General features: G+C 54.4%; 1 protein-coding gene across 1 annotated transcript in view; it reads right to left on the bottom strand.

Annotated features, from left to right (window-relative positions):
* Positions 1 to 16366, bottom strand: part of PKP1 (plakophilin 1) — a 47235-nt gene that overhangs the window by 15897 nt on the left and 14972 nt on the right. Inside the window, exon 3 of the mRNA XM_045787895.2 lies at positions 323 to 717. Within this exon, the coding sequence (XP_045643851.1) occupies positions 323 to 717 (395 nt within the window). The remainder of the gene's footprint in view (positions 1 to 322; positions 718 to 16366) is intronic.

The raw sequence follows: 16366 nt of genomic DNA on the forward strand, positions 1-16366 counted from the left end.
CTGCCACTGCTGTTGGGAGGCACACCCTTAGAGAACCACCGGCTGAGCTAACCTTCTCTAATTAGCCTCCCTCTGTTCATAACCTGGGACCCTTTGGAACCTCCTTACCCCATGCGTTTGTGTTAATGTCTGGGTTCTGTCTCCCCCTTCACACTGAGAACTTCACGAGGCCAGGAACACCCCCAGGCCGGGACAAGGAACCCCTGGGGACCGAGGTGGTCCTTCTATCATCAGCAGCTCCCTCACAGCGTACAGTCAGGCTGACCGTCTGCCCGCACCCTGGCCCCCACCCTGGACCCCCGCCCAGCCCGGCAGCACTTACTTGGAGCTGGCCCTCGAGTGGCCAAAGGACAGGTCCTTGTTGCAGGACATGGGCGGGACGTACACGGGGTCCTGCTTGGAGGTGCAGGAGGGCGGGCGCACGGGGCACTTCTTGACAGCCTTCTGGCCGCTGCAGGTGCTGTAGAAGCTATAGCGGTTCTGGGTGGTCTTCTGGCCCCTGTTGCTCAGCGTGCCCTTGCGCAGGGTGCCCCGAGGGTCACAGTAGAGGTCGGGCTCGCTGCGGCTCGCCTTGATCTTCTGCATGAAGCAGATGTCACTGCCGGCGCCCGTCGCGGGACAGGGGCCCCGCTGGTAGTGCCGGCCCCAGTTCTCCATCTGGCTGTAGGAGCTGAAGCGCCTGTTGTCATTCTCCCGCTTGAGGGTCCCGTTGTAGATCTGGTCAGAGAAAGGGAGGAAGGCTCAGTGGAGGTGCCTGAGCGGGGACTCTGGATCCAGCTGGCCATGGGACCCCGTCCTCCCCCAGCCTCCATAATAATGTTCATGGAATCCGAGAATGGTTGGAGCGGAAGGCATCTTGGCCATCATCCGATATCTTATTTTTTCAAATTGCAGGTTGTTGACCTATTATGGGTTATGAAATCCATGCAGCTGATTTGTGACATTTAAGAAAACAGGACAGCATGGTAGATGCTGGAATGTAAGCCCTCAGAGTGCAAGGCAGGCAGTAGAGACACATGTTGTGTTGTGGGCTGGACTGCGATGGAGAATGCATTTCTTACTGTTGGGGGGGGGGGTCGCCACTCATCCAGTCCTGCGTGGATGGCCCTGTCCAGGTGGGGAGTTGCAGGCCCAGAGAAGACAGGGGACTTCCAACTCAAGAGGGAAGGGCGACGCTGGGCCTGCGCCCGTGTCCCCCAGTCCTTGCCCTGTCATCCCGTGCCGTTCCCAGACATCAGCGACTTCCAACATGGCCAGCCTTCCTTGGCCAGCTTGTACTCAGCCTGGGAGAAATTACTCCTTTTCTGGCCAGGACTGTTTTGCACTGTTATTTCCCTGCTGGACTCCTCATGTGGCCTCCCCCCTGCCAGGGCAAGAAACGAATGGTAACAGGCCCTCCAGGGGAACCCCTCACAGGCCAAAGGGAGAAAATACTTCTGCTCCTGGGCCTTCTTTGGTAAGAGCACTGGCCCACATGGAAGCAGGCCCAGGGGCTTAGGGTGGGGTGCAAGGGGAGCTTCCTGGGCTTTGCCGTCAGGATTGCAGGAGGGAGAGGTTGGGCAGAGGCTCAATCCGATAGGAATATGGTAATGAGGAGACCCCCGGGGCTCTGTGTGAGCTCACCTGGGGATGCGGCCTCCCTAGGAAGAGCCTGCAGAGCTGGACATTTGGTGGGAATGAGCTCAGAAGAGATCTGCTGAAGGGGGACTTTCCCAGGAGCCCAGGCTGGTGGTGGGTCTGCCTGTTCTGACTTGTCCTCAGACTAGAGGGTAACACCGAGCCTGTGGAGAGTGTCTCCACGCAGGTGCTGACTTGGATCTCACCTTTGCTGGGATGAGCCAGGGCCAAGCCTAGCAGCCCAGAGCCTGCCTGCCCCACCCCATGAGTGTGTGTGTGTTTGTGTGTGTGTGTGTGTGTGTGTGTGTGTGTGTAGGGGAGGTAGTTGGACAACTGGGTTATTCTCCTCCACACCAGATCTAGCCACACGAGTCTGGGGAGAGGCCTTCTCCTGGCCAGTCGCCTTTCATCTCTGCGGGGAAAGTCTTAGCAGGAAACCACCGTGGGTCAAGGTCCCAGTCTGAAGTGGCATCCAAAAGTCAGAAGCCACAAACTGTTAACCTTGGCAATGGCACTCTCATCTCCTCTACCCACAAGCTCAGCTGGGCACTCAGGTGGGCACAGTTTTCTTCCCCAAACTGGGTCAAACCAACCTACCTCAAAGGGAGCAGGTGTGCAGGTGTTTGGGGAGGCATAAACGAGCAATAAGAGGAAAGGGAGGGAAGGGAGTGGGGCAATTTTCTGAGCATTTTTGACATGGAATGTACACCTTGCACAAAGTATGCAATTAGGCCTCCCCTGCTCTAGGCCAGTGGCCACACCCCTCACCCCTCCGTCCTCCCAGGGTGGGGGAAGGCGATGACAGCACTTCGGAGGGAAGGCTGAGCACTCCCATGTGGCAGGCTAAGCCTTAAATGGAAATGCAACAAGGAACTCTCTTGTTCTCAGTAAATGACACTCCCAGACGTCAGCTGAGACACCTGATGAGGAGTCCAAACGCTCATCCTGGACCAAGCCCAGCGAAAATGTGATCATGCTGATTAAGCCTGACAGAGGCTTTGGGCTTTGCTCTCCTGGGCTGGGAAAAGGAGCAACAGGCAGCCTTGCCAAGTCTCGGCGAGGGTGGGATGCCTAGGGGAAGGGTGCTGGCTGCGCCCGCGGGGGAGCAGGCGTGGTGGAGAAGGCAGGGCTGACCCTGTGGGACTGCATTTCCTGCCCCCCCAGCCACATCCCACTGGCATCACCCATTCCCGGGAGCCCCACCCCTGCTCCTTGGGTTATGGCTGCTGGTGGCTGAGGACAGCCATGGGTGACTCGCGTCATCATGACTTTTTGCTGTTACTTTGACAATTGGGAGCCAAGCTTCCTCTTTGCTAGGCCCTTTCCTGTCCTAGTATCACAGGGGGTCTTGGTTTCCCTTCAAGTCTCAGACAAAGCAGGCTGTCACCAGCCTTCCCTGTGACCTTTCCCCTTTGCTGTCCATCAGGCTGAAATCTCGGGACTCCAGGTACATTCCTCCAGCTCCCTGGGCACAGGGAGACTCAGTGGTCAAGAACATGGACTCTGGAGCCTCACTGCCTACGCCGAGCCCTGGCCATGTCACCTGCCCTGTGGGAGGTCTTGGCCAACTTACTTAAACACACACACCTCAGTTCCTTTTTTTTTTTTTTTCTAATTTGTAGAACTGGGATTATAGTTGTATCCAGTGTGGGGAGAATTCAGTGAAAGAATGTAAAGTGCTTTGGACAGTGCGTGATGTAAATGTTTGTTTAGTAGGGACATCTGTGTCCCTCCGATGCTCAGACTGGAGACAGACTGGGGGCCTCTAGGACCTGGCCAAGGGTTGTGCATCACCCAAGCCACACCTAAAGGAGCCACCAGGCTGGCACTTGAGGGACACGAACCCAGGAGGCCGGGCCAGTCCAGGAAAGGGGTACACACTAGTATTCAGAGCCCCATGCTAGTCTCACCCAATGGCCACAGAACAGGCCTCAATAGGTTTCAGAAAAACAGAGGAGTGTGGCCTGTCTGTTCGGCTTTATGACGGAATGGAATGACGCGGTGTTTCTTTACGTGGGCGCTGTCGGCATTTGGCGCAGGACAATTCTTCATTGTGCAGGCTGCCCCAAGCTCGGCAGGATGTTTAGTTGCCTCTGGCCCCCAGGCGGTAAATGCCAGCACGCCTTGCAGTCATTGTGACTAGCAAGGATGCCCCCACGCATTTCCAAACCCTCCCTTTTGGGTCCGAGCAAGCAGCAGCAGCCGGAGGTGCCCACAGCAGGTGGGAGAGCGTCACTGCCAGTGCCGGGTCTCCCAGGCACACCCCCATACTCCGATAGCGATCTGCTGGGAGCGTCCTCTGCTTTGAATACAAAGGACAGTGAGACACAGACGCACACCCCTTGTCTGGTTAGCTCATGCTTCCTTGGGAAACTCTGGCTTCGCGTGGTATGGTCCATGCATCAGAACATTCCAGAAGCTAGAAACTCGACTTTCTGGGGGCAGAGATGACCCTCAACCAGAGAGTAGGCTGGGCTGGATAGCTAAAGGGAGGCCCAGGGTGTGTCCAGAGAGACATGTTTCTCCACCTGGAAGACGAGTGGGGCTCTCGGGAGGTCAACACTTGCAACCACCTTCCAGGTGGGCCAGAGCGAGCTGCCCTGCGCAAGGAGCCTCTCCCAGCCGGGCCCTGCTCTGCTTCCCGTTCTGCTAATGACTGAGGTCTTGTAATTCACCCATCTTTCTCCCCTTCCTTCTTGGAAAACTGCGGCATTTTCTGTCCTGCTGAATGCCCCCCAGCCCCCTTTCCTGTTCCTCGTCATGTCAGGAAGTGCTCAGAGGCCAACTCCCTCATTTTGCAGACAAGGAAACTGAGTCCTGGAGGGTGACTAGACTAACACAGCCCAAGACCCAGGACCTCAAAGAACTGAATATAGTCAGTTTCCCCTTGAAAGTCCCATTCAGTCTGAACAGGCCCCCAAACTGGAAGAGCTCCTGTTGGCCCAAGATCATCAGACACGACAGTGACCAGCCGTTCAGGAAGAGATGGCATCCTTCTCTCCCTCCAATGGAGAATCCTTTCTGACTCCTCCTTTCCCACCCCCACTGCCCAGACTGTGGCCCGGCTAAGCCTCAGCTCGCTACTGAACAATTCCAGTGCCTCCCGCCAGCCTCTAACCCAGCCCTTGGGGCCCTGGTGCCTTCCTGGTGGTTCCATCCACTGGACCTTCCTCAGACACAGCTTTCCTTGCCTGACAAGCCCACAGTGTCTCTCTGCTTCTTTCAAGAAGAACTCACCAGCCTGGGCCCCTTGCTTGTCCGGCCACCTCTTCCCTCCCCAGCACACCCGTTTATGCTGTCTGGTGACATCGGCCACATCCTGCTTCTGCCCAGCCTCTTCTCCATCCTGCATAGCTTTGCTTGCCCCTCCTCCCAAATCCTATGTTTCTCCAAGGCCTCTTCTCCAGTCTTCTGCACAAAGCCTGCTCTGACCCAACCAAGGTCCTTTCTCCGGATCTCCATCATGTGCAGAGCTGGACTTCCTCATCTGCACTCCCTCTTTGGCTGTGACCTTGCGTGTTCTTTAGTTGCTAATGGTTTCTGTCATTTTCCCCAAGTTCTCCAAGGCAAAGATGCCCTTTACTGTGCCTGGAACAGGGCTGGCCTCACCGCAAGTGCCCGAAGGAGTGCCTTGACTTGCCATGGGACTTTGTGCCGGGGGTGGAAATGTGGGCTGTTGGTTGGCACGGGGGGGGGGTTCCCATAGCTTCCACGGGCCACAGGGAATCCTTGACAACGAAATGAGCTGCCAGGAAGGCAGAGGGTTTCCAGATGAGGCAAGCCAGTCTCACAGAGTGGCTTCAGGTGTGTGTGTGTGTGGGGGGGTCCAGGATCCTTCCCTTTACCCCTTGACCTGGGCCTTACTAGCTGGTTGGCTGAGCCTAGAGAGTTCTAGTCCAGCTCTGGCTGACCAGACAGAAGGAGCCAGGCATGTGCTGGGCAGACCGAGATGAAAAGAGTGTCTGTGTCCCCAGCTATTAGCCCATTTTGAAACCAAGCTTCTGCCAGCAAGGTGGGGCCGGCCAAACCGGCTCTCCTGCGGGACACACCCTGCTATTCCCTACGAGTCACACCCCCAGCGCAGTGCCCAGCAGGGCCACCTTCAGCCATGTACTCTCCAATGTCCTTCTCATGAGAGCGCGTGCACACACACAATTTCACGGGGTCCCCGTGCCTCCTGGGCCGGGTGAAGCCCCTCCTGAGAAAGGACTTGCACTGAAAATGCCTCCAGGACGGATTCCGTTTGCTCCTTCCCTTGTACCTACTACTCCCCACCGTGCCTATCGCGGGCCCTGGTGCGGTAGGCACGCTCTCACTCTCTTTCATCCTCCTGGGATTTTAGTCGGGATTGGGCACAGCTGGTCAGTCACGGGGGTGGGGGGAAAGAGGCGGGGAGGGGGCTTCACGATGTGTGTGGCAGCTCTGCTCCACTTCTTACGGCGTGGGGGGGGGGGTCTGGAGAGCACAGGTCCTGTCTCAGCAAGGGCTGCCCAGGAGGGGGCAGTCAGGGCCCCAGGGCATGGGGGATTCTCTGCACAGGAGGTTGGGGGGTGGCTGCTTACTCAGCAGTTGGAGTCACCGAGACAGCCAGAGAGCTGCTGGGCCTGAGTCACCAAAGGTGGGACTTCGGCAGGGGGAGTGCCGATCCCTGTCTCCTCCTGGGCTCCACTCCCTCTCTGGCCAGGAGCAGGGGGTCCCACCCTGGGCTGGTCCTCCTTTCTTTCTCTGGCACGTGGCTTTGTGTGGCGTGTGGCGAGCAGAACCTCCCCGCACTTCGAAGCCCTGACACCTGGGCAAAGAGCAAGCCCGTTCTGCTTGGAGGCGGCAGTGGTGGGTGGGTCCCTGCTGCGGAGTCCTTCAGGGCAGAAAGGAGCTACCCCTGATCCCACCCTCAGCACCCTGAGACCCGCAGTGCCTACTCAGGAGGGAACCCCAGTTTGTGAACTGAAGGACAGAGGCTGGTGGGTGTCTGGTCAGTCAGACGAGGCACGACAGGAATCAGAAACAGCCTCATGTCAGGTGTTGGGGATCTTCTAGTACCTGAATTTTTAAAATGTAAAAAAAAAAAAACAAACCCCAAACTCACGAAAGTTTTGATGCCTATCCTGGGAGTGCAGAGTTCATCAGAGATCTGGTTAATAATGGTAGCGTCCCTTGTCACCTCTGAGAGGTGGACACTGGGAGCCTGTATTGACCAGGGGAGTAAGAAGAAATGTGGGTGATTCAGAACGAGTTTTCTAAAGTATCTGGACAACTGCAGCCCAACTAGAAAAGATCCAAAAAAATCTCAAACTTCAGGCTGTGGCTTGTGGGTCTTTCAAGATGGCGCTGCTCTCTCCAGGGAGCTCACAACTCCGGTGGATGAGGCATCATGCCTTGATGGGCTCCAGGCTCCGAGTCTGAGTCCCAGGCTGGTGGGAGGGTCAGGCCCACCGCGGCTCCTGGTGCTATCGGGCACCAGGGCCCAACATATACTTGGGTGCCCAGCACCTTGCCAAGAGCCAAAGCTCCGTGACATTTGCCATCTGGACAGACCACTGCGGCAGCCCCAGCACCCAGCTCTGTCTCCACGCCCTACTCCCTGCTTCATGGCTCACTTGTGGGAAAACATGGATTTTCTGAAAATCTCTGGAAACTCTCCCCTTTCACATCTGAGAAGTGGGTTTTTCTTAGCTCCTGGAACTCTCAGGATGGGTCTGGGGAGCAAGGACCTAAAGTTTCATGTGTACACATCTCTGTTACATTTGGGAAAGGAAATCCCTAGTAGGTGTTTACCACTCCTGAGAACAGGCCCCTTGAAAAGGACCCTGGAAACTCTGCCACCTCTGTTTCATGGGCTCATGCTCAGACAAGTCTGAGGCATGACTATCCTGCCCTCCAAGAGCCCCCTGTTCTGTGTCACAGCTTCTGCCTTTTGAACCCAGAGGCTGACCCCATCATCCCAGTAACTGTTCACCCCGGGGAGGAGCCTTATAAGATTTCAACATGAAGTAACTCCTGGAATCTCAGAGAATACACCAGTTCCTAGAAGAGCATAGTCGAGGGTCGGGAAGATCCCACTAAGCCGGGCACCCCCCACCCCATGCTGGGATGTCTAAGGGAAGCTCAGTGGCCCCCTTAACCACCCCCACACATGAGGCCAGAAGGTGCTTCCAGACACAAGAAGAAGAGGGCCAAGGCCATAAGGTGGGAACATCCTCAGGGGCAGATGCTTCCTTGGCCCCAAACAGAGCTCCCTGGAGACACCACTAGTGGAAGGAAACTACTCCCACTGGTGAGAAAGCCAAGAATTTCCCATGAAAGGAGGCGAGGGGATCCCCCAGGGCTTGGGTGATGGATCTCCGCTCTGGATGATGAGCCTGTATGCCCGTGTGCACACACACTCCCATATGCACACCTGTCTACACGGGACACACATTGCTTTGCTGGTGGTGGACCATGGTAGGGAAGGTCTTTGGAAGTTCCTGAACATATTGTCAGAACACCTTAGCAGGCATGGCGCTTTACAGTTTGCAAAGAGCTTCCCATTCATCACCGTGTTGGAGACTCCTGTGGGACAGCACTCCTGTCTCCTGCCTTGCCGGCGAAGTGTCAGGGCAGATGGCCGCAGCCTCGTGCTCTCTGTGAGCATTTATTAAGCGCATCGAACTTGAGGCTTGGCTAAGGCCACTCAGCTAAGATGTGGCAGACTGTGACCCAGGACTCAGGTCTCCAACCTCCCTCCGGGTGTTTGTCCTCTAGCCACTCTGAGTCTGGTGACATGAATGAAGACTAAGCGGCCAAGAGTCCCTGCCACTAGGGGGCGCTCTGCAGGACAGCCACCTGCATCTCTGGCTAGTTGCTGGCCCTGACTCCTGGGAAGCTCCTTGCCCAGGGGCTACAGACATAGAAGGTATCTGCCCCCTCCTTTTGGCCTATTGTGGGACATCCTCAGAGACATTTAGGAAGAGCGTAGTTCCTCAGCTCTGTGACGCAACCTTACTGCCCAAAGGCCTGGGCTGGAAGATCCTCTGTTCCAAGGGACACCAGTGGGCAAGGAGAACTTGTGGTCATGACAACTGGTCTGTCTTGGCCAGGACCACAAGCGTGAAGGTGCACAAAAGTGACTGGTACCCTTTCAGCCACGCCTTGCTCCAGATGCACCACAGAGCACACACAGATGGGGCCGGGAGAGCAGGGGGCATGTCAAGACCCGTGACTGAGGCTGGGCCTGGGGTTCCTGGAATTAGCCAAGTCTCGCTGAGCTTCTTCATGCTCAGGGAGTTAGGCCACCCTGCTTCAAGCCTCGGTAGCAGTCACGACGGAGGAGAAGGGAGGGCTGGGCCACTGGCTGGCCCTGAGCTCCCCAAATCTCTCAGGCTTTCTTCCACAGCACCCCCACTCTGCTCCCAGCACCATGGGGCCTCCAAGAGCCGATTAGGGCTGCAGGCAGATGTGGAAGAGGCCCAGGATTTCCTGTAGACCCTCTCCAGTTTGGCCCCAGGGAGCAATCCCACAGAGCTCAGCACTCAGCAGGCTATCGATTAGTTCAGAGAACTGTAGGCACTCAGTCAGAAACATCATCTTGGGGGTCCCTGGATGGCTCAGTCGGTTAAATGTCCAACTCCTGATTTCAGCTCAGATCATGATCTCAGGGTCCTGGGATCAAGCCCCATGTCAGGCTCCACGCTCAGCACAGAGTCTGCCGGGGATTCTCGCCCTCTGCCCCTCTCCCTGCTTGTGCTCACACACACACTCTCTCTCTCTTTCTCAAGTAAATAAAATCTTAAAAAATAAAAAAAAAGAAACACAATCTTTACCTAAAACCATAAAACTCCTAGAAGAAAACATCGTAAGCTCCTTGACAGAGATCTTGGTGATCGTTTTTGATTCTGACACCAAAGCAAAAGAAACAAAAGCAAAAATAAATAAGTGGGATTACATCATACTAAGCCCTTCTGCACAGCAAAGGAAACCAATGACAAAATGAAAAGGCAACCTACTGAATGGGAGAAAATATTTGCAAATCATGTATCTGATCAGGGCATACAATCATACAGATCAATACGAAAAACAAGCAAACAAAAATCTGATTTAAAAATGGGCAGATCTGAATAGATTTTTCCAAAGAAAACATGCAAATGACCAACAGGTGCACGAAAAGGTGCTTAACATCATGAGTTGTTAGAATACAAATTAAAACCACAACGAGATATCACCTCCGCACCTGTTAGAATGGCTAGAAAGACAAGAAACAACAGATGTTGGCAAGGATGCAGAGAGGACACCCTTGTGCTCTTTTGGTGGGAATGCAAACTGGTGTAGCCACAGTGGAAAACAGGATGGAGTTTCCTTAAGTACTTAAAAATAGAACTGCTGTGTGATCCAGCAATTCTACTCTGGGGCATTTATTGAAGAAAATGAAAACACTTAACTTGAAAAGATACGTGCATTCCCGCGTTTGCTGAAGCGTTCCTTACAATGGCCAAGACATGGGAATGACCTACGTGTCCATCGATGGATGAATGGATAAAGAAATTGTGTATATATACATACGATGGAATATTATGAAGCCATTAAAAGAGTGAAATCTTGTCATTCCCAACACCATGGATGGACCTTGAGGATATTATGTTTTTTGTTTGTTTGTTTGTTTTAAAGATTTTGTTTATTTATTTGACAGAGAGACAGCCAGCGAGAGAGGGAAAACAAGCAGGAGGAGTGGGAGAGGAAGAAGCAGGCTCCCAGTGGAGCAGGGAGCTGGATGTGGGGCTCGATCCCAGGACCCTGGGATCACGCCCTGAGCCAAAGGCAGACGCTTAACGACTGAGCCACCCAGGCGCCCCTTGAGGGTATTATGTTAAGTGAAATAAGTCAGCCAGAGAAAGACTATTATCATATGACCCCTCTTATCTGTAGAATCTAAAACCCGTCTCCTCAAACCCCAAAACCTAAGAACAAATACACAAAAACCAAACTTACAGATATAGAGAACAGACTGGTGGCTATCAGAAGTGGGAAGGTTGGGGGGGTGGAGAAATGGGTGAAGGGGGTCGAAAGGTTAAAAAAATATATCATCTTTGAATGCTCCATTAAAAAAAAAAAAAGCCCAAACTATTCAGTCAGGCATGTGGCGGGTCACCTTGGGGAGGGGGCTGTACTCTGTCGTTTTTCTCCTTGGCTCTCAGCTCTATGTGACCCACTGAACCAGCTTTAGGAAAATTATCCTGCATGGTGAATGTGTGATCCAGAATCTCCCCAAGGGTGGGACAGGCAGCACTGGGGATTGGGAAGTGACATCAGAACACTGAAGGCACCATAATAACCCACGCTGGAGAACACGGAAAGCTCTTCCTTTTCCCATTTGATCACCACAAGGAGAAAGTCTAGGTTGGTGCCCGTATGTTTCTTAAATACTTGCCAGCCTCCCTTTCTGAGCAGAAAGAAAAAAAAAGCGCTTTATCTAGCAGGAATTAAATAATGATTTGTTTTATTCTATTTATTATTATTGGTTATAAGTTACAGCTAGCCTTCCTCTATGGCAAAGAATACTGTTTTATTTTTTCACTTTTGAGTTCGTGATATAAATTTTCCTGTCAAAATTTCCTTTGAAATTTAGAAGTAAGTACATTAGAAATAAACCATTGTTGGTCGATGATGTTATAAAAATTGTGACAGCAGACTACAAGTGACCCAGGTTTGGGAAACACTGTTGCCCACAGTGGCAAGGGTGCCCAGGGCAACGGCGTGACAGGGTGCTCTGGGCAAGGGGTCAGGGAGATCGGGGGTGAGGAGTTGGGAGATCGGGGTCCCAGTTCTGGTTCTTCCTTGTCCGGCTATGCAGCCTTGGGCGGTCACCTCACCTTTCTGGTCCTGTTTCCCCAGCTACGGAGTGCCCTGTAAGGCTTCTTCTGACTTTGGTGATCTATGATTCAGTCCCCACTGAAGTCACAGACAGCCTCCTTCCCAACCTAGCTCAGTGCTTCTGAACAAATCCCACAAACCCCACACACCCCACCTTCATCCCCTTCAGGCCACACCCTTGAGCACCCTGCAGGGGAGTAGGAGGGGAGGGCTGGGGGGTCTAAAGCCCCAGAGCCGCTTCTCTTCCCAGCTGTGTCTCCACCCCTCCCCTCCCCACCCCCCACCTGATTTTTATTTTTCAGCTGAGTGTGCTCTCCTGGGGCAGGAAGGCCTCCGTAGAGACTTGCCAGGGCCCCGGGGGAGAATGCGGAGCCTCACCCTAGCGAAGGGTGGGGATGGCTCTTCCACCCACTTGGGAAATGCTCCTGCATTTGTCCCGCTGAGCTCTGTGACAAAAGGAAAACTCTCAAACCAGAAAAGAGGCATCAGAAGATCTACCCGGGGCTGGGTTTTCGTGGCCCTCCTTCACGTCCCCCTGTTTCCTGGTGTTGGGGCATTTGCAGCCCACCTGGCAGGAGAGGAGATCCTGACTCACTCCAGCCCACTGGGCTCTGGACTCAGTTCTGCCAAGTCTGCCTGTGAGGTACCGGGCAAGTCCCTGCACTTTTCTGCAGCTTGATTTCCCTGCACAGAACATCAGAAGGCGAGGAGCACCTACCGATCTCACGAAGACTGAGGAATCAAGCGGGGAAATAGAAACATGAGCCCTTTGGGTAACTTCAAAATGCTGCGCCAGTTCGAGGGATTATTAACTGACAGGGAGGCTGGAGATTGGAGTTCTTCCCCTGTGACAGGCAGACGAAGGTGGTGGGCTGTGGTGGCCTGGCGAGCTGCCACCTGCCTGCTCACCCCAGAACCTGGGGGGGGCCCTGCCCAGACCTCCTGCTCCTTCTGGGGACTGGGGCTGGAGCTGGGGAAGCAGGCCTCCCACCCTGCCACTCACAGCCAAGAGAGCAGAGGCCTGCGGAGGTTTGGTTAGCTTTGAATGATACCCTCTCTGACGCTGTTGTTTCCTCCTGTAGTTGGTTTTAACTATAATGTTAGGACTTTAAAGACTTGTTGGTTGGGTAGATCAGCTCTTGTCAGGACCAGAAAAAAAAAACCCCCAAACCGATCAACCAACCAACCAAACACACAAAACACCGGGCCCCAGACAGAGCTCCACTAATTGTTTTCCGGAGCAAAAGAAATTTTCCTTGATGCTTCCAATCTTCCCTCTCAAGTCTCAGAGGCTCTACTCTGAATATGTGTGTGAGAAGGAAGGTGAGAATAGTGACCCACTCGTGCATCTGCCTTCTCGGAAGCAGGCAGAGCTCCATTTCACGCGGCCAGAGGGTCGGCGCCTCACAACACCCACCCGGCCTTAGTCTGCCCAGCCTGGCCCTGACCTCCAAGCTCTCTGCAAACTGAGAGCAAGACTTTGCGGGGACTTGCTGAGAGATTAAGCTGAAGGAAGATGTCAAACAGGCGCTGCTGTCTCCCCTGAGCGGAGCGGAATTCCTTCTGGCGCACCGTCTGAGAAGGGCCGGCTGCTGGCTGTGTCCAGGGCGGCACAGCCCGATGCTGCCACCAGCTCTGTCGCTGCCCCACTGAGTCCCTGACTCTGACCTCTGTCCCTGAACATTCTGGTCAAATTGTCTGGCCTCCTGTCCCCCGCGAGGGTCCTCACTGCCTTCTCCTGGGTCTGGTGCTCCTCAGGGGCAGAAGGAAGGGGTGGGCAGCAGGCTCACTCAGCTCAGAGGACATCACGGGTCCCGCGCCCCCAGGAACCGGTGGCAGGAGGCCAGGGAGGCTTATGAGACCTCTGGAGCTGGCAACATGCAAACAGCTGCCCTCCCTGGGGGTGATGGGCCAGGAAAGAGGGCCCAGGCGCGGCTGTCAGACCGAGCCCCAGGCCTAGGAGCGTTTCTCCTCTGCCCACATCCTCTCTGCGAAGGGCAGCCCTCCTCCCCTTTCACACTCCGTTCCAAATTCAGCTCTTCCAGGAGCCTGGCCTGGCTTTCTCCACCCTCGGATGCCACTGGCATGGACTTGCGGGAACCATGTTCCCATCCCTTTGCAAGACCATGGTGTGGATGTGGGAGGCATTCCCCGATTCCTCTCCCCCAGGGAAGGCCACAGAATCTGGGATATCAGAGCTGCAAAGAGATGGTCTGAGCCACTGTCGAGTCTGCTGAAGATCAGACCCGGCTGGGAGGGGAGTCTCAGCAATGGTCCCCAGGGCAGTGATATTCTGAGAAGTCCACGGCCAGGCCAGTGCATCTTCCTATCCTCCGCCTTATCTCTGGCCTCTGAAGAGTCCTCCCTGGCTCACCCGAACCTCAGCCAGGAGGAGGGGTCTCCGGCCTCCCTGAGACGCTGAAGTCAGCCGTTCAGGGAAATCAAGCACTAAAGGAAGACCTCCCTTTCGGCTCCAACTTGAAGGCATGGGAACTTTTCACGTGGAAAGCAGAGCCTGGTGGACTACGGCTTATGAAGCAGGGCCCTTCCCTAAGGGACACCCAGATACAGGTGTTGGCCACAGGCTTCTTCCATAGGAGTGTCTCTAGCCTCAGCAAGGTGTCTGTGAAAACACACCACGAGCCAAGCTACGGCTTTCCACAGGGAGGGGTGCCCCTGGGAGCCAGCCCTGCCAGCTCTCGCTCCCTCGCCTTATTCTCTCGGGCACATTCTGTCCCTCAGCAAGTCGGATCATTGTCTCTTCTTGTTGGGTGAGAGCCTGGGGCCCTTGTGGGACCCTCCTATCTCCCAGGGCTGAGTAGGAGTGAGTCACGGGCTGGCAGCAAGGACACTGAGTTGGCAAACACATCAATCACTCCCTCTTGGAGCAGGAGCCATGCCTGCCTGGGAGAAGAAGCTTGTGTCCACTCTCTCTTCCCTTCCCCTGGACTTCTCAAGAACAGAGGCCCGGTAGGCACTGCCAAAGGAACCCAGGTCGCCGAAGTGACATTCAGAGCTGAGAAATGGGAGCAGGGGAGGAGGTGGAGCCTGAGTTTTAAGTCAGGGTGGTTACGAGCTGGAGTCATTTGCCGTGTCTATTCCCTCTCTGTAAAGCCAAAGTAAATGAGGTCCTACCACCTTTCCATCCTGTTGCAAGGGTTAATTAACTGCTGTTTTCCTGGTGCTTGGAGATGCTCAGATGAAAGCAGGGAGGAAGTGCAGAAGCCAGTATCCCTCCGGAGGCCTGAAGTGGAGGTCTTAGTGGGAGGACCCGCCCCTGCCCCTGCTCCCAGGGAGGCCTCCACTAGGCTTTGGCTACGGAGCTCTGTAGCTACTCAGACTCAGCTCTCAAGTCACACAGGCCCCGAGAAGCTGGAGCTGAATGGGTCCTTGTCTCGGATCTAATCCAACTGCCTTGCTCCCTGGATGGGAAAGCCAAGGTCTGGAGAGGTGAAGACCACCCCAGACCCCTCAGCTTGTCGCAGCCCAGCTGAGACTAGAATCCAGGCCTCCCGCTCTGGATCTGATATGCCAGAGCCACAACCCCTTAACTGCCTTTTGGAATAGGAATTCCCACCCATTTTAGAGATGGGCAAGCTGAGTCTCAGTCAGGTTAAGAACTTGCCCAGGTCACGTAGCCAGTTAAGGGGCAAAGCCAGGATTTGAATCCAAAGTTTCCTGGCCAAAGTACAAGGCTTATTCCTCTACACCAGGTTGTTTTTGGGGAACAGACTGTTAACTGTGGATTGGTAAAGATGGTGTCTTTCTCTGCTTCAAGGACAAGGATCCTGTCATGTTTCTTTCTGGCAGCTCCTCTGTAGTACCTGGCCCAGGGCCTTTGCGGACACTCCAACCACATGGCTAACTGCAGAACACTGTGCTTGGGTTTCCCATCCCTTACGGAAGCTCCGTGAAACCTCAGCCCTCTTATTTGTAAAAGTGGGCCAGCTGGGTGGCTTCAGGTCTGGACTGGGCAGGATCACTTCTTCTCAGGGTGACGGTCCCTAGCACGTTGTCCACAATACTCTGTCATGGGTGGATCTTCAAATACTGACATGTCAGGTAGGCAAGTTCAGCTAAGAAGGGTTTGGGAGAAAGATTTGCTGGCGAATCCTGGACTAAAGTAGAGAAACAGGGTCAATAAGCAGGACAAATGCAGACTTTTCCCTGGTTATACTCCTGGGGATTCTCACCCCCAGGAGCATGGGGCTGGATTTTACTGAGCACGGTTGAGTGATTCAATATGGCGGCACCCCAGGTGCGCCCTAGCCCAGACCTCCTGGCTGACGATGCCCACGTGGCTTCTCTCTCCTGGAAATCAGCTCCTGGGCAGGAGGGTCTAGTTCAGTTCATAACCAAAGAACATTTCACTTGATGTGACTCCCAGAAGACCATGCTCAAGAAGACCTTTGCGATTCGTAAGTAGGAAACATTCCCTGGATATCAAAATTGTCCACTTGCCTCAGCTTTACTTAGGACAAAGCCCTGTGGAGGGAGCCCACTTCTAGCTTTGGAATGGAAGGGCTGTGCCTTCTAGCTCCTCGAGCTCTCTACTCCCTCCATCTTGATCTCAGCTGACCCAGAGGAAGGTATTCAAGGGACCCATTACAAGGTCCCCTAACAGAAGTCAAACAAGCTTCCACTTTCTCACCAGAAGTGGCTATGGCCTGAAGTAGTTCTGCTCACATCCCTGACCTAGGAGAGGAGCACTTAAGGGAATTCTGTGTTTTTTTTTTTTAAGATTTTATTTATTTATACGACAGAGATAGAGACAGCCAGCGAGGAGGGAACACAAGCAGGGGGAGTGGGAGAGGAAGAAGCAGGCTCACAGCAGAGGAGCCTGATGTGGGGCTCGATCCCAGAACGCCGGGATCACGCCCTGAGCCAAAGGCAGACGCTTAACCGC

The sequence above is a fragment of the Ursus americanus genome, chromosome 2, assembly GCF_024610735.1.
Source record: "Ursus americanus isolate L20-20 chromosome 2, mUrsAme1.1.p, whole genome shotgun sequence".
NCBI lineage: Eukaryota > Metazoa > Chordata > Mammalia > Carnivora > Ursidae > Ursus > Ursus americanus.